Raw genomic sequence first — 19,366 nt, forward strand, 5'->3', positions numbered from 1 at the left:
GCCTTTTATGAATAAAGTGTATCGTTGGAAAGGATATGTTAAGTTCATGTGATTCCAAAATACTTTTAAGTAAATTCTTATAACTGGCCCATTTGGCTTCATTAAAAGAGATTATAAATTGAATGACGTACAAAGGGTCAATTCCAGATTTCCTTTATATAAAATAATGTCATAATTGTGCCCTAAGTATGGTAAAAACCAATTTCATCATAATGCGCACAGCTTTTGAAAATCGGTTCTAGGTACTTTATGTGTAAGGCCCTTCACTACTCATACTCAGTCAGTCTAACGATCAAAGAAAAGTAATATACAGATGCTAAAATCTGTTTGTCTTTTATTCGAATAGTGAAAATTCTTTGTGACTCGCAATAGTGGAAAATTAGAGATTTTCTAAAATATTGTTCATAAAAAAAGTTCCATAATCGTCCGATAGATGGCCGCCGCGCCGGTGCTGTGTTTTTGTTGTTGTTAATAAAGCTTCTTTGTTGGATTCACTAAATTATTCTTCTGCGGGAACGGTCGATTTCATAAAGCATAAACAAATATGATATCATTCGGTTTCTCTTTTAGTTACAAGATTGTTTCCATGTTTTATTATATCTACGACACTGTTGGTTAATTTTATGGACTTTTGTAACTCCTATAACATTGTCTCAAAAGGACTCAATTCAGGGCGGGTAAATAAAACAAATAAAAAATGATGCAGTGCTTTTAGTATTTTTATGTAGGTAGCTGTTCTCTATGGTTGAAAACTTTCATTGTATGAGCGAATTCGAAGCATACGGTCTTATTCATAAAAAAACCTTAAAGTAGGTTTACTGAGCTCAATAGTTACGGAACGCATTAAGCCTATTTGAGGTTTCGTAAAAATCTCTATTCATAATAGTTCCGTAAACCTTCAGTAACTATAGTGATGCTAATAGATTTCACAGACCAAACATTTTGACATTTACCCTATTAAGTTGCCGGTCCGACGAAACCATAAACAAAAATAGCGAAAACTTTCATTCATTTATCAATCTCTATTATCTATGTTAGCCACGGCGCGGCACTTAAAAAAGTTTACGTTGGCTTAAAGGCGCAGTTGGCCAAGCCAAAACCCACAAAAAAAATAATTAAATTTTTACGTTACCATGGCAACTTATTTTCAGCAAATATTAACTCACAACAAATGTCAAATCGTCAATAAAGCAGAACAGCTGTTGACCGGCCGCCATGTTTTTGTACAAGAGGAGGCTTACGGAAGGTGTATAGTAGGGTCCAGCCAACTTTAGCATATCAAGGTTTTACGAATCAGTTGGAGAGTTCTTTAGCGCTATTGATCGTTTATGAATAAAGTTTTTTTGACATTTGCTTATAGCAGGCCTATAGGTCTCCCGTAACTTTTTATGAATAAGACCGTTAGACTATATTATTATACAGGCTGTTGCTAAAATGGTACTTATACTAAGCCGAACTGGGGTAACGTGAGTTTTCAAATCTCGTAGAACAAAGTAAAGTTGTTCAGAATGACTCCCTGAGTCACCCCCTTTCGGCTTATACACTTTTTGCAACACCCTCAATGCATAGACAAGATATTCGAAGCGAGGTGCGCGCGCAATGTCATTCGATACGGCTGTCACAGGCGTTCAGACCCCTTGGCATGAATTTTCATCGTGAACGTGACGTGAATGGGTCAGAATGGCGTTTTTAGTACCAAACTAGGAAACAAGATGGCGCTGTCTTTTTACATACGTTTTGTAGCAAATAGGACGCGATTTTACGTAATCGCTGTACTGTAGGTAGCTATAATAGATAGATATCTATTATAGCATGTATAGTATTTGTGTAGATATATCAGCTGTCCGATACCCATAACACAGACTCTGCCTAGCTTGGGGTCGGATGGCCGTGTGTGAGATGTCCCCAGATATTACATATAATAGATACTACTTGTGATCGCTTCGCATCGCCAATCCATAAGTCCGTGGAAAATCCGTAATCCAATAATGTATAAGTACATCCCAAAATATGGTTATAGTTTTTTTTATCCGTTCAGTACAGTTAGTCTATGATGCTATTCAATTCATGATTTATCTTTTGATTTGTATTGATATTTTATAAGTAGTAGGGTGGCTGGCACAAAAAATTAAACGTTATTAAATAAATTGCTGTCTTGCTTTGACAGTATAATGTCAGAGCAAGAGGGCAAAAGCTTTAATTTTGATTTCGGGTAAGCGCCCACTTTTCACGTCAGAGATGCGGGTTTGAATTACGGCGCTGACATGTGCCAATGAGTTTTTTTTTAATTTAAGTACAATTTATACCATCGCTCTTACGGTGAAGGAAAACATCGTGAGGAAACCACCATATCTAGAATTAGCACATCTAGATATGTGAACCCATGGAGCGGTGGTAGCTCAGTCGGGTAAGCGCCCGCTTCTCACGCCAGAGATGCGGGTTCGAATCCCGGCGCTGACATGTACCAATGAGTTCTTTGAATTTAAGTACAATGTACCTATATACCATCGCTGTTACGGTGAAGGAAAACATCGACAACAAAACAGCAGTGGACCAGCGTGGTGGGCAATGGTCCTAACTTAGGAAGGCATTTTAGACCAAGGGGACATGCACAAATGTTCCACTCGAGAGAACCAGATACAGGTACTTACGCACCACAGAGAATAGAATAGATGCAAGCCACGTATCTATAAGTTGCAATTAGAGTCGACTTTGATGTTTAACCAATTTAATAAAAGCCAACCAGCCAAAGTGACTATTACTGAAAAAAATATAATAAGAACGTTTGTCCACCGCCGCCGTCACGTCACCGAGAACGAGATGACGGCGCCGAAGTAGCGGTACTTAATAGTACTTATAAACATTTTACTTAGCCGCCGCACACCCGTCACGTCGCCATCAAGTCATATTAAACGCGGCCTGAAATAATACGTTCTTGGTGGCGCGCGGTGGACAAACGACCTTAGTGAATTTCACACGGGCCGGCATTTACCAATGATCATGTACTGGGGGGTCACTCTCTAAGCTGAAAAATGAAGTTTCGGAGCGCTGCCGCTGCTGCACGAGCCAAGACTCTATCTCGTTATACTAAACGTGCCGATTCCACGACAGCTGCTATCATTCGTTCGTTTCTTTGTCATTATAATAGAGTAACCTTCCCGGTTGCCGGTTGCCGGTTACCGGCACCCGGTTCACTACATCGCGGCTTACGACTGTCGCGCACGGCAGACGGTTGATGTTGGTGACCATAAAGCATACATACATACATATGCTCACGACTGTAATCCCCGAAGGGGTAGTCAGAGGTGACTCACGAGCGAGTCACTCGCTTTTCGCTGTTCATTTGTATAGGATGCGAGCCGCACTGACGATAAAAATGCTATGCCATAAGCGGCAGTTCCCGATTAGGGTTCCGCAGAAGAATTTAACAATATTAAAATGAAGCTATTGTAGCGTAAATAAATGGATTGGATTAATACTTCCTAAAGAACGGTGAACATAAAAAAATTCCGTACTGTAAAGTATTACCGAATCGCAGGCCATTTCCATACTTTTGTACCAGAATTGACCTTATGGCTCTTAACAATTTAAAGAGAATTTAAATACTGACGTGGCACTTACTCATTCGGCGACTAAAAATGTCCCAACGGTTAAAACAACGTTAATGAGAATTACAATATCTGGCACCACCACCGGTATGTTACAATACAAAAATGGCAACACTAACAATATATTTCATCAGTATATTTCAGTCCAGTCCAAAACTCTACTCATCACAAATCGCAGCTTAATATAATCTGTAGACGTAATAAACGCGAGTCGGAGATTCGCAAGCGGAAGCAAAATATTGTGCAGCGGTTGTTTCCTACTAGGTACTATCGAGGAATCAGCCTAACATAAGCTTTAAAGCTTAGAACCGCTCGAAGCCTACGCGCCTGTGCACTGAGGCTCGCAAGACGAGTTACGCATGGCATATTGAATTCCATTCCGCGATGGTACAATGGCTACTACACTGTAAAACTGTAAATTCTCGATTTTATTTATATTCATGAGCAATCATTTATTGGAATACTTATTCGTATCTGCTCTCGGCTCATGCCATGGCAATATGCAGACCGACAATTTAATTCAACAATGATACATAATCTTATATCTACGTGCATTTTGACTAAAAAACTGCACGGACCTTGAGATTAGGTAAAAGTTATAACTATAATTACGTTCGTGACAAAATCGACATGACTTAAACCGCGAACGTCAAGTTCAAAGTGAATGCAGCTAAATCCGTCGCAATAAGGAGCACGTGCCCGTAACACCGCGCACCGCGTAAACAAACAAAAGACAAACGATAGACACAAACCATAGTGATGAATGAAATGATGATGGCTATGAGAATGAAACTTATCACTACAGAAATTTAAAAAAAAAACGTTTCTCCTACCTTTCAGTCTTTCTTCTCAAATTCCTCCAAAAACAGGAAGAGGTAGGCAACCACAATGATAACCACTACAGACAGCATCTCTGATGGAGATTGGTTAGCTTGCTGCACAAGAGGAGCTAGAACCTTGAGACGTCCTTGCACAGTGAATGTCAGTGCATATAATGATGGTGGATTTTTCGTCCCGGGTGCGTGATAGTAGATACGGCGCTCGTAGTTTGACGCAGCCTTGTGATTGGTCGCCCGGACGCAGCCTAGCCTAGCCCCAGCCTAGACTCAGGGCGCTTGCACCCCGGGGGGTCAACCACCTCTAGCGATCGTCCCGTTTGCCTACCACCTACCTACCTACCTACACTCTTCTGTTTTTTGTTTTCCCGGAAACTCCGAGCGGGAAAGGGAGCATTTAATTAGCTGTTAGGTACAGTTTAGTGTAAATAGATGCTGTTTGATAGGAATGTAACAAATGACTCTCTGACACATGTAACAAATATTTAACACATTCTGATGTGTTACCACAAAGAAGTTTAAAAACTGTATATTAAAAATGCACACACATTATTGACAACGTTTGTAATCCCTTACGTGGTAGGCAGAAATAAATTGCCGCACATACCTGTGGCCGGTTGTGTAGGTTTTAATATAAATAATAATTCGTTATGGTAATAATTAATCTCGACAGAGCTGAGACGAACATTGCGATTATGATATTTGATCATCCATACCTACCATGTTCGTAGCAGACAAGGATACACTTGTATTAGCAGCATTTTTAACATCTCCAATTTTCGTCAATCTTCGTATCTTCGAATATCGGTGATAATCACAAAAAATTACAAGTATGATCTCACAGAGAACCGCAATTTATTCAACATGGAACGCTGAAATTACAGCACTTTTTTAGACAGTATGGAAATTTTGATGAGATAATGATGACAGGAACCAGGAAAAAAATATAAGACAACTTCATGATAAAAGCATGACCTCTTGTACCCCTGAAATTCTAATTAAAATAATATACTTTACTAATAGTTTGTAGGTATTTTATTAAAAACTAAAAAGGGAAGTATAGGTTCCACCGAGACTTGAACTCGGATCGCTGGATTCAAAGTCCAGAGTGCTAACCATTACACCATGGAACCCTGTGCGAAAGCTTGCGTATATGGCGATAGCTTTCTTGTTTCAGAGCATAGAAAACGAGTGTCTAGACACTTGAAAAATACATCAATAGAAACCGGAACAAATTTCTGACGAGATCCATTCGTCAAATTATGTCTTTTATGTTGTAATTAATTTTTGTACAAACACATCGAGCGAATCTAGACCGTAGGTCTCTCCGTTTAGGCATTAAATACTAGTCCTCGGAGAACTAACACGGCACTAGAACGACGTAACATCCAAGCACTCGGTATTATTTCACTGTGAACCTTATGTCGGTGGAGTTTGTAATCAAATCTGGTTAACCAGGTACACAGTCGCAGGTAACTAGTCTAATACGCATCGATCGGTTTCCTACAGAGCAAGGGCAGGGGATTGGGACTCCGCAGAAAGCTCGCGAGCTTAATAACTAGGTACAATTATAGTGAAAAACATTGAGATTTACATTTTTGGGCGGTATTTATACCTTTAGAATTCATGTCCCGGAATGTCTCAATATTTTCACTAGACCTGTACTAAACGCCAGCCAACATAAAAAAACCTTTACACATTCGCAACTATCATTCGTCGTGAAAACGCAAGCCTTACCTTCTCAACAAAATCATCCAGGAGAAAGAAAAACAACTTTCAACCACATTGTTTACGTGGAATGTTGCCGTCAAAACGGGACGATAGAATCATGGGGTTGAAGATTGTTGGATGGACGGAGATAATTTTTATCTTGTTCTCTTTAAATGGAGAGCATGTTAAGAGTGTGATGCGGTGGAGCGTCCGGGGCGGACTGCGGTGCGCGAGGAGGGTACACGAGCCGGGAAAGCGCACAGTTTCGGCCGAATATTCGGTGCCGCCTGAAAAAGGCCGTAGAAATTTGTCGTTTATTATTTTTCCTTTGTACCTGTGTAGCTTTTTCGTAGCGTGAAAAGCCAGTCAAAAGATTAGCCTGTCAGATTAATTCAGAGAGCGAGGGTGCCTGTCCACCTGAGCGGTGCGGGGTAGCGGAGCGGAGCGGAGTAGTGGAGCGGTGTGCGAGGCCAAAATCATCCAATGAGCGGAATTTTTATGCAATCCCATTGGTTAATTTTTACCTCGCACACCGCTCTGCTCCCTCGCTCCGCACAGGTGGCCGGCAGCTGCCAGTCGTCAGTGGCTGACTTTCCAGAATGCCGAAGACCTACTTGATCGGTTTCAAACTAGCATATTCGTTTGCGCGCGTATAAAGAGCATGTATGCAGGAGCATATAGGCGGGCATTTTGCTACAAACTCAAGTCAACGCGCGTCTGGACATGGCGTTCCAGGACACGCGTAACAGACTACGCGTACCAATGTACGCACTGTCCGTACGCAGCTTACAAGTGTTAACAAGCTTCTAAGCTCGTATACGCGTGCTTGATACTGACACAACACCACCACCGGTTCGAGGGAACACAGTTATATGTAATTAAAACGCGTAATGTCGTTATACTTTACATCTTTAAATAAAATGTAAAGCCAATAAGTTTGTAGAAAATACATTAATTCTAGGGTACCATGTACAATTATATAACCTGTCTGTATATTCGTTAAAGTTTCCCTTTCGGCCGAAACTGTAAATAATTTTCTGCTCACATTCGGGCATACTTATCCCCGCCCTGTTGTCTGGGCGGGCGGCGCATCGACTCTATGATACAATATGGTTGTTTGTCATATGACGCTAAAGCAGTTTTGCATGTTTCCCTCGTGCAATTCAGTCTTTACTGCAATTATATGCTATGACATGATAATATTACATTTGTAAATAAGCGTTGAAGATGCCAGCGTCTAGCGAGGGAAGTAATGAGTAAATAAGTCATTAACATCAACCTAAGCTAAACACTGTGCTATCCATTACATACAAATACTACATTACTTATAAGAAACATAAATTGGGTACAGGTAGATGGACATCGGATTTCCGCTTATCAGGCTAATTGTTTTTATTGGCAGTACAGAACAAAGAAAAACTAAATGCTTAAGTGGTGTTTAAATAATTTCACAGGTGAGGTGCTTGAGCAATTATTAGTTCTTGTGTAGTGGATACCACCATACAAACTGTAGAAAATTATCCGATTCCGACATCTCACATTGCCCCGGCCCCGGCCGTGTATTATCGCTCTAATTGGCCGAAACTGAATCATAATTCAAATATTTCATGCACTGCATACATTATTATGTAATTTATCCCTGTTTATTAACAAAGGAGTCTATATCTGGCCGCGATTGTGGGCGGCAAGGTGACCTTCAGTTGCACGCGTTTCAGGGGGGAATGTAACCCCCCACCCCCTAGGGGGGTTACCCCTTTTGGGGGTATGTATCTGTATTCATCTCATTGGACAGGGCGGGCCCTGATATTCTCTGTATGCAACCCCCCTGTTAATATCTGCTCGTGTAATGTAAGCTCTGCAACAAGTGAATCTGAATGTTATTTTCTTAAATATTTCTAGTTATTTTTCATAAAGCGACAGAGCTATAAAATGGTACCTACTAATACAATGATACATACCTAACAGAGTCGCGAGCATAGGATTCGATACTATTTTCGAATCTACACGAAGGGTCACTTTTACCATACGCTAAACGTATGTAAACCAAATTTTAAATACATTTTGTACTAACTGTCAGACGTATGACAGGCTACTAAATACGTTTAGCGTTTGGTGAAATTCCACCTAACATATGGAAAAAACAAATGTCACTTTTGGAACTAAGTTTGCCTTACATTTTGACAGTGACAGTTGACGATACGCAACGTTAACGGAGGATCGAAACTTGTGCTCACGACTCAGGATATCGGCCTTAAAAAATATAAAAAACTCATATACTGAAGCTAATAAAATCGAGCTTCTAAATCGGGCTACGAAATTGTGCTACGAAATCGAGCTACGAAAACGTGCTACGAAATCGAGCTTCGAACTCTAGTTCGCTTTCTTTCTTTCATTCTAATGAAAGGGAAAACCGGGTGAAAACTGCTAATTAATTTTTTTCTTCCAAAATCCTCACTAAGTTTTTTTTTTTTTTTTAATTTATCATAACAAATCTTAGTTTTCTAATACATTTTACTAGTAGATTGGATACATGAATTGCCCTTCAATCTGATATACCCAGAGGGTCGTAAGGTAACGACTTGTCGAACCTCGGTGGCGTTGATGTATCGAAAAAGTACTTAATGCAGACGCATCCGAAGACGTGCAGAGGAGCCATAAGTACATTATAAGCATAAGTTCTGTGATATGATGATGATAATGGACGATTACGGGATTATAATACTGAGTGTCATAAAATAGAATATTTCTAGCACCGATTTTTATTGTTTAACTGCCAGTTTCTATAACTCTATCTATCCATAACTGGTAGTTACTTTCATACGATTTTACATAATCAAAAGTAACAATCTGTCAAAATCGTATGAAAGTAAGTTCTACCAGTTATGGATAGATAGAGTTATAGAAACTTTCAGTAAAACAATAAAAATCGGGGCTAGAAATATTCTATTTTCTGACACCCGGTATTATCATCCCATAATCGTCCATTATCATCATCATATCACAGAACTTATGCTTATAACGTACTTATGGCTCCTCTGCATGTCTGCGGATGCGTCCGCATTATCGGCGTTATTTGGTTTGGGCATTTTGTAAGTGGAACTTTTTCATTGCTCGCGAGTGTATTACGTAACACCTATTACGTAACATTGTAAGTGTGCACATTTTGCTGCGTCCCACTGTAGTGCAAACAGCATTACCTCCCCCGTGGTCATGGTAACCGAAATTAATTTGTTCTCGAACGTTCCACGCGTAGATAACTGAAGCGGTGCCACTGAAACGCGTATATTTTATAGAGGCTTTAAATTCATCACGTACGGTTTCTTGAGAAGTCACAGGCGATAGCTTCTAAAGGTTAGCGTCCACCCATCGGTATCGTACGTATCGGACCAAACGAATTATCATAAATGGATGCTACAGAAACGTCGTTGGCAATGCCGATGAAGTGTAAATATTTATACAGAATACTGAATTAGATGCGTCCGTTGCGTACGATGGTGCCGAAAGGTAGACGCTTACGTTAAAATATCACATGAACGGGCTGAAACAGTGGTGCTTCTAGTAACCAGCTTATGACTACAACAAAGTACTGGGTTATAGTTCAACCTTTGTGAAAAGTGTAAAAGCAGTAATAAAACGTTTACAAGCAAAATTACAACTTCAAACTTTCATCCCCTTTTAGTTATTTTAAAGACTTTATGTAAGTACGAAAACGTCGTTTACCTTTTTTGTATTACGTATTATCTACGATCATGTATACATAACGTGACCATACGTCCCGCTTTGGGCGGGACAGTCCCGCTTTCAAGCTGTCCGTCCCGCTGTCCCCCGCGAGGGCAAAAATGTCCCGCTTTCAGATTCACAGACCAAGCGATAATTTAAATTACCTACATTTTGTAACTTCATCCCATATTTCCTTTCTTTCTTTTAATCACTTGAGACAACTATTTATCTTCTTATCACTTACTCACATAGACTATAGGGAGTAATATGAGTCCGAGTTCCACCGAGACTTCACGAGTAACTTCGTTCAGTGACGATCATTGACTCGCTCTTGCTCTATCGTGTATATTATAAATTTATCTCGCTCACCTACCGATTCCTAACAAAGAAGAAATGAGTAGGAGTACATGTTTTCCAAAAAAGTAATCTGTATTAACTTTTATTAATGTGAAAATAAGATAAGATGCACTATTGATAAGAACTTTAAATTAAACTAATCAAATTATTTAAAAATCAAAGTATGATGTTTAAGAATTTTGTAGCGTCTGGTATGAGAACACCCAAAAATTCCGAAAAAAAATTCGGATTTGAAACACCGAATATACCGAATGTACCTAATTTACAAAATATTGTAGTAACGATTTTTTAAATATCGATTTATAAAATCGAATACGTATAATAATCACGAAGGTTTGTTACTACGATTGTTAAATACACGAACGTAATAAAATACGATTACTTTAGTATACGAAAAATAAAATATACATGATTATAATCACGAAAATATCAAATCCGGACCAAAAATATGATAATTCGTGATTTTGACAAAAATAAAATGAACGTTTCCAAAACTTTAGAACCAAAACCTACAGATAGGTGCGACGACGATCAAAGCGAGGAGGAGCGTGTTAGGTGCACATAGATATCAAAAAACAGAGCGGAGCGTTTCAAATATAGAGTAAAAATATTGTTAAATAGAATACTACTTGTAGTATTTGTTGTTAAGTTACACAACAAAGCAAAACAATTGCACGGATTTTTACGGTGTTTAACGTTAAAAACCTTAGGACCTAAACCTAAAGAAAGGTGCGACGACGAGCACAAGACACGACGAGACAAGCGAGAAGGAGCGTTTAGGTGCACATAGATGTCGAAAAACCAAGCGGAGCACAGCGAAGCAAAAAAAAGTTAAATTGTTAACTAAGTTACATTCGGGGATCTGTGTTTTCGGAATATTAAAACTTCGTAATTCGTTATTTAAATAATTTAAAATATTTAAAAAAAATCGTACATTTAAAACATCGAAATTATAACATTCCAAAAATTTACTTTGGTCATTTTAATAAATCTGTTGTTTGAAATTTCGTTTATCAACTTCTCGTAATTTTCGTTATTCGGAAACTTAAAATTTACTAGAACTATGAAATTCATAATTAAAAAAATAGTTATTTTCATATTCGTAAAAAGTTTTATCGGATTTATGTAGGGTATATTTATAATAACATAGTAAGTACTTAGGTATCCTAAATATACCACTTTACAAGATTATTAGATAAATATAAAAAAATGGTCATTCACCATTAATGCATCTCTTTCACATTTCACTTTTTCATCGTAGGGATTGAACTTTCAATTGATGCACTGAGAAAACTGAGCGAAAGGATAAGAAGATAAGAAAGAAAGATAATATGTATCTTTGAGGGATATGAAATTCGGCAGGTGGTGTCCCGCTTTGACAAAAAAAATAAATGGTCACGTTATGTATACAGGATGCTAAAAGTTAAGGCAAAATCGGACGCCTCATGTATTTAAAATAAAAACAACTTTTGAAATTTCGAATTTTGTTTCTGCAAATTGAATCTTTGTTGGTCACTTCAACGTCTATGTAATAAATAGCAGAATGCACTCTCGCCATCATCTCCTTATTTAGGTTCTCCGACTACTATTCCCGATCCTAAAATCTCATGATTACGTAACAGTTACGTAACACTCGAGTGCCACCGCTTTCCTACCCTCTCCAATGACGCCATCTGCAATGGCCTTTGCCTTGCAGCATCAGGGGGGCCGCCCACACAGGTGGACGGTGGGTCCGAGTGGGGTAAGGGGGGGCGGGCGCACTATTGCGTCGCAGCATCGCCCCCGCTCGCCTGGGCACTGCACATGCGTATAACTGCATCCGCCTACGTATTTCCATAGCTCAACGTTTGCTGGCCTCCCCTAAACCCCCCAACGCTGGCGTGTATTCAGTGCAAGGGGGCAGGATGTATTGATTACTGATGCTGGACTGATGCGCAATAAGTTGCTGATCCTTTGTTTACGAGACAAAGGAAATGGTATTATGTAAAATCGAGTTAAATGTTGAATTTCCTTGCACGAGCTTGCTTACACGTGTCCCCAAGCTCGTGTAAGCTAAATGGCTCGTGTAAGGTAATGGAGATGAACACAAAGCATCTTCCTAGGCGCGCTTTCTGATGCTATTTTAAGTACATACGCTTGGTCTTTACACAGTGGGAATCTTTCACCAGATCACCAAAAAATCCAAGACCTAGTTAAAGACAACAAACTAATAATCAATCTATCTAAATAAAATAAGAAATAGGTATACATATTTTATAAAGAATTCATCTCAAAAATCTAACTCATCTTCTTAGCGTGTCGGTGACAACCCCTCTAGTATTTGTTATTGGGAAGTGGACGAAATGGTAAATTAGTCGAAATGGAAAAGTAAGCGAAATAAGAAAGTAGACGAGATGCTCCTAAAAGGGTGACGAAAGACGACAGAATATCGTTAGTCGACGACTACATAGCATGTCAAATAGCAGATTTTTTTTTTCTCTAATTCCCCTGATAAAAATGATTTCTCTACTATTCAGAGTGCAGTAATCAAAGACACACACTGATTTATAATCAAAGTAGGTACGTTTAGGTTTTTATGCTAAACGACAGCGAATCTGCAGGCTTTTCTACAGCAATACCCAAAGTATCCGATAGGTTCTTACATCCAATAATTACTCGCCCTAGCCCTAGTCTGATAAAATAATAGATATGGAGGCACTTGTCAACCTACACATTATTGTGTACTTTTACTTTAGCTATAAGTCCGTACTTTTACAATATTTATGTATAGGTTGTTACAAAAGTGGTAACTATTTATACATTAAGCCGAAAGGGGGTTTCTCAGTTATCCTAGAATTTCTGAAAATTTGCCAAAAAAAATATCATTTATCACAAATTATCTGAAATAAATAATAAGAGCTAAAAATCACGTGACCAACATTTTATATAGATACTTTTTTTTCGCGAATTTCAAAAAGTCGTACAACAAAAGTTTTCCAGAATGACTCTCTGAGGCACTCCCTTTTGGATTAGTATACCTCTATTGTATATCTGCGAGATGAAAAAATCCAAAATGTAATAAGTCGTCTTATTATCGATTTGTCCGACCCAGTTTGTCTGGGTCAATGTCGATCGGTGCCCGCGACACCTGTTGATGCGAGTCAGGGGTGACTCAGGTCACGCAGGGGTAACGGCCAACAGCCAAAGTTGTATTTTATTCATGCATCTTTCCTACTACTTACAAAAAATTTGAGAAAAATATGAGTCATTTACTAAAAAATACCTAGGTACTGACATATTAATTAAATGGGGTATCACTATTTTAACAAACATATACAGGCATCCGATAAGAAACGTGTAATCCTTAGGACATTAGAAACCAGAAAACCAAAATTCCCGGAAATTTTACCTACACGTTGCGTAAATTTACCTCACAATGTCTGTTATAAAATTGACACACGTAATTATTAAATCCACTCCTCGTCGTATAGGGTTCGTCGTCATAGAGATGTTCGAGGGGCGAGATGTCTCACCCCTTTCCACGGCCCCTCTCAGTGTCGGTCAGTGGGTCAAGGGCAGCAAAAATCAATGTGCGAAAATCATTATATTGATTTCTGCTAACCTTGACATTGGAGTTTTGCAAGATGCGGGTACATTCTGTTTTGGGGTTTGCGTTGCGATTAACGTGCTTGATTTTAATCGCAGACTTTTACGATGTAATTTCGCTTAGTTCATAAATATCTACTACCCACTTGGAGAATGACGTGCTGTAGCAGTATGTGTAGTCAGTTTATCAATATTTTTATTGATACGCCCAAAAGAGCCCTGTGCAATTTTTTTTTTCTTTCTCCCGCTATGTATTTAGTAGTATTTACCATTTATGTTATCATCCCACTTGGCTATTAATATTTGCCTTAACTGCCGTGTGTGGTCAGTATAACCACCAAAATTATTGTAGAATTTGCCTAAATTTGTGCTATTTCGCAAATACAATAAACATCGAATAACGAATATAAATAGCCAAGTGTGGTGCCAGCGTTAGAGCGTTCCATTCGTGAACCCATATATCATTGGCCACTGCATCTTAACAGATGATTGTTAAAGCAGCTGTGGGTTTTGAGGGCCACATTTTCTCTTGCTGACTGAACAGGCCTATACGGGCCTTACACTACACTCTCTAACCCCTATTCCTCTTCCAGAGCGGCCATGAGGACTCGTCAGACGAGGAGGGCGGATGGGACGAGGCGGCGGGCGCGCGGGGGGAGGGCGACGCGGGCCCCTCGCACGATCTACGCGCGCGCACTCACTCGTTCTCCAGCGCGAGCAGCGGGGAGCCTGATGGTGAGTATTATGTACTACTAGATGGTCCGATGATATCTGTAGGCCTGCAGTGAAGCGACCATAGCGGCACAATTGTGTACATAAAAGGAGGCCTATTATACCCAACAGTGGGCGATAGAAGGCTGATTTTGGAAAAATAACTGAGTCGAAGTTAAACACAGCAGTTGCGGTACCATCCAACTCAGCAGTGCTTGATCAGCAGTTAACAGATATAAATAATTTGATAGGCCTCTGGCTCCTAAGGACCTCGTACATGCACGCTTATGCTTATTACTTAAAAACTCCTCATAAGAGTTGTTTAACTGACATCAGCAGATTAGGCTTCCAAAAAATTCGTTCTAAAAACCTTGGCAGAACAACATTTCAATGGTTGGTCTTATAAAGCATCTTCTAAGGATATTTTTGCAAATGACACTGTTATTCCTAAGTTGCGCTGGAACTATATGATGTACATTAAATTTGATAAATCAGTCCTCCAATCAACCTCCTTTCGTGCAACTCCAGCCTCTATTATACCCTGATTACACCTACCCAGTGGAGTATCCTCGGCTTCTTTGGTCGAGGATACTGTCTCGCCACTCTACTCGTTAGTTGTAATATCAGTATTAGCATCCCCAAGTTTAAGTCCAATTAATGTCCTTAACCCCCAGGCGACCGCGGCGACGTGACCCCGGTGCCGGGGCAGGTGTCGGCGGCGCGCGACGCGTGGCGCGCCTCCGTGGCGGGGCTGCTGCGCCGCGCCGCGCACCTGCCGCCGCTGAGCCTGCTGCACCAGGTGCACACTGTGCTCAAGGTATGTTGTGATGTGTAGGGTACTATTACCCCTAGCTGACCTAGGTTGATGCGGCGACAGAGGTGAGTAGTTTGATGCAGTGTCTACTGGAGTTTGACGCAAAGTCTATTATTGTTTGGCTCAGTGTCTACGGTGGGAAAATGATCTATCCCTGTAGCACAGGGCGCTATTAAGACGTGACAAGAGTTCTCCGTCGCGCTCGCTCTTGAGGCTGCGCGATGCGAGTGACCACGATGCAAAACTCTTGTCACGTCTTAAATGCGTCCCGTACTAGCCCTTCTGGTATCTATTGTGGTAAAATTTTCTCGGTATGTACCGAAATCTGGCTGCCCTAGTGTCTAGATTTACTGTGCTTAAGGTATGGATGTCCTACTGTATAGGGTGCATACGCACTAGCATCCACCGGAGGCGACTAGCGACGTGACCCCGGTGCCGGGGCAGGTGTCGGCGGCGCGCGACGCGTGGCGCGCCTCCGTGGCGGGGCTGCTGCGCCGCGCCGCGCACCTGCCGCCGCTGAGCCTGCTGCACCAAGTGCACACTGTGCTCAAGGTATGTTGTGTTGTGTAGGGTGGATACTAGAGTAGCCTTTACCCCTAGGTGACCGTGGCGACGTGACCCCCGTGCCGAATGTGTGTTCTGATCTGTAGAGCTATCCGGAAAAAACGCAACACATTCTATTCGATAGTCTATTCGAAAGTGCTGTCAACCTGTCAACAACAAAATGGCGGTGTATAGATTTGCGAAAGTTTGACAGCTATCATTCTATAGGTCATTGTCAGAATAATATTATGTACTCTGTGGTCATTCTTTTCGAAACTCATTCGAAAGGTAAAAAGGTAAAAAGTGTTCGAAAGTGCTGTCAAGTTGACAATAGTCGCACTCGCATTCGATTCTATTCGTTAGTCGAATTTTCGTGATACGGGTACTGATGTATAGGGTGCATAGTGGATAATGTGCTTAAGGTATGTTCTTATGTATAGGGTGAATATTGTAGTCAGTAGACATTAGATCACTTATAACCCCTACTAAAGAGATACTTGATTAAGAAACGGCTGGGTCCACCAGCCCCCACTATACCAGCGTGGTGGACTAGGCCTAAACCCTTCCTTCATTGGAAGGAGACCTGTGCATCAGCAGTGGTGACGTGATGGGTCGTGAACTTGATGAAAGAGACAATGTTTAGTATTCATATGTTCTCCAAGATTCATCTCAATCAGCGAACTGTAGTGTTATTATTTAACAGTCTGGTGTTTCAAAATTGCCCCGATGAGCGAATGGTGTAGCGGTTAGTGACCCTGACTGCTATGCCAAAGGTCCCGGATTCGATTCCATGCCGATTAGATATTTATTTAAACTCGGGTGTTGGGTATTAATTTTTATCTATCTATGCATCAGCTGTCCGATACCCATATTACAGTCTCACCCTAGCTTAGGGTAGGATGACCGTTTGTGAGATGTCCCCACATATCATTATTATTATTCCAGGAGGTGACAGCAAAGACTCCCGTTATGTCTCCCGCTAATTACCAACCCCATCTTTCAAACCCCCAGGAGGTGACAGCAAAAACAGTCTCCCTATGCGCAGAAGGCACCTTCTCATCCCTCGGCGGAGCCGCAGACCTATCAGCCGTTCTGGAGCGCCTCGGCTCAGAGGAGCCCCCGCTGCTGTGGCTGGGGCCGGCTAGTGGAGACTGCGTGCGGGTCAGGGACGCCGTCAGATATGCGGCTCTCGAGATCAATGAGCACTTGGAGACGTATTTCGATAGACGGGAGCATGCGCTTGAGGTTTGTTGGGTTTTTAAGGTGTGGAAAGTATGGTTCTTCTTCTTCTTTCGTGTCAGTGAACATGCGAATTTTTATATTTGTCCAGACCAAAAAGAAGCAACTTTGATAGCATTCTGGTGGGCCTGGAGTAAGTCTTCCCGTGTGCAGGTGGAAGGGCACAGGGGACAGGAGAGTAAATGCTCCATAGTCTGGGGGGCGGTACCACAGTCGCATAGGTTGGTACCAACTCTGCTCGCAACCGATTTAGATTTAGTATGGTTGGCATCATATGAATGAGTGAAGACATATTTTGTGAGTTTGAAAAGGTACTTACTAAATTGTATGGCTGCTTATGAAGCTGACTTTACATATGAAAGTAGTCGGGGACGCATTACATCCAGCAGAACAGACGACCTTACATAGATTTTAGATTATGGTTCTAATTCGGAGAAGCCTATGATCGATGATAATGATAAACTGGCTAGTAATTTTTAAGAATATGGACCCTATTTGTAACCGATAGTTACCTGAAACATACATTTATTAACTTAGACCTGGTTTCTCATGATTCTGTTAGTTACAGTCTCAATAACGGATTTGCTGACGACGCGTTTAAGGATAATTACCCTTGTTAATAGGGAATATGCATTAAATTTTTTTATACTTTTATTGGATAGTTTTACATCACTTTATTATAGTAAAAAAAAATTCAACGCCAAAATAAGTAATTTAAGGTATTTTAAAGAAAGTTAAAAAATTACAACCATCACGATCACTTTGAAATTCCCGTCAGGATGGCGGGCTGGTGTGACGTCATAATCTTTTAATTTCACGGCTCAGAATAATGAGTCCCGTCAGTCGGCATAGATTTTTTACCTAATCAAGTAATCACAGAGTACTTTTGTATTTTCAACAAACCAATGTTGTCATGGTAACAAACGAAAAAGGAAGTGTATAAAGTGTGACCAGTGGCTGTTTTGTAATGTGAGCTCGTAAATAACTACTAGTAGCTCTTTTGAAATGAGAGCGCGCAAACCAGAGGACCTTTGTACACAATATTACGCTATTATGGCAATATGAATATAAAGTAATATTTGTATTGTATGTAAGTACTTACTGTAACTTTGGTTCTCAGTAAGAGAGGCTAGGGTTAGTGGGTCATTCTATTCTATTATCTGTGGGGGCGTAAGAACCTGCACCTGGCTCTCTTGAATGGAACCATTGTGCATATCTCAAAGGTCTAAACCCCCTTCCTAAGCTTGGACCATTTCCCACCACGCTGGTCCACTGCGGATTGGTGGGTTCACATATCTAAATGTGCTTAATCTAAATATTGAGGTTTCCTCACGATGTTTTCTTTCACATGCTACATGATTATCCCCGAATTTAATTCTACAAAAATAATTACGTATAACATACGTATATTATCTTTTATTTATAATAAAAACTTTTCCGCAGCTGGCCACAGTTTACTCGTTCATACTGCGTAATAAATTTAATGTGTCCAGTTCTTCTGATTACGAGAATTCTTCCATAACTTAATTTAGAAAAAAATAACAACTTTTGAAATATACTAACGACTGCCATTATAACCTAAAAGTAGAAAGAGCAACTTTTGTCATGTTCATGTCATAATACTTACAATACAAATTTAATTTTATTGTGTTGCAATATGGAGCATATTTGAGTGGCTCGTTGACTAGCGAATGGCTGTTTACGCCTCATTACAAAAGAACAACTAGTGGCAGCCCATACACTACCAACAAAAAATATAAAAAGTCCTAAACTTTGCAAACAAACAAGCATATCAAACAAGAAGTGGAGAGGTTATAGGAGGGTAGGATCTATTGGAAGAATTTTTATGTGATCCATCGTATCTGATCACAACGAGCATCACAAACACTCGGTGACATTAACATTTCTTTGTTTACACTTGACATTTATTTAACTTCCGCCGTAAACGCAAAGAAGTTATTATTCTGAAATTGATATATAAAGAATTTTGACGTCACATCCGCCCTAAGAAAATGGGTGACGTTTCTCTGAAGTTAGAATTTACCGAAGTTTTTTTGTACTTTTCAACTTCATTTACTTGCTCAAAAATAAATTATAATCAAAAATATTGATGAAGTCGTAGTTATGAAATAACAAAGTTTATTATAAATAATATTTGACCTTTATTTGAACGACTTGCATATTCCCTATTGGATGAGTCCCATGACGAAAATCTAATAGACCATTCATAAATCAAGCATTAT

At 40.1% G+C, this 19,366-nt stretch overlaps 1 protein-coding gene and 1 non-coding gene across 2 annotated transcripts in view; one reads left to right on the top strand and one right to left on the bottom strand.

The window, feature by feature from the left end:
* The window catches only part of LOC105388276 (protein furry), a 199,555-nt gene that overhangs the window by 172,877 nt on the left and 7,312 nt on the right, over positions 1-19,366 (top strand). Inside the window, exons 53-55 of the mRNA XM_048632507.1 lie at positions 14,410-14,551; positions 15,202-15,344; positions 16,896-17,129. Of these exons, the coding sequence (XP_048488464.1) occupies positions 14,410-14,551; positions 15,202-15,344; positions 16,896-17,129 (519 nt within the window). The remainder of the gene's footprint in view (positions 1-14,409; positions 14,552-15,201; positions 15,345-16,895; positions 17,130-19,366) is intronic.
* Positions 5,506-5,577, bottom strand: Trnaq-uug. The gene has a single exon. It is a non-coding gene; the product is annotated as a tRNA-Gln (tRNA).

Source organism: Plutella xylostella, chromosome Z, assembly GCF_932276165.1.
Source record: "Plutella xylostella chromosome Z, ilPluXylo3.1, whole genome shotgun sequence".
Lineage (NCBI taxonomy): Eukaryota > Metazoa > Arthropoda > Insecta > Lepidoptera > Plutellidae > Plutella > Plutella xylostella.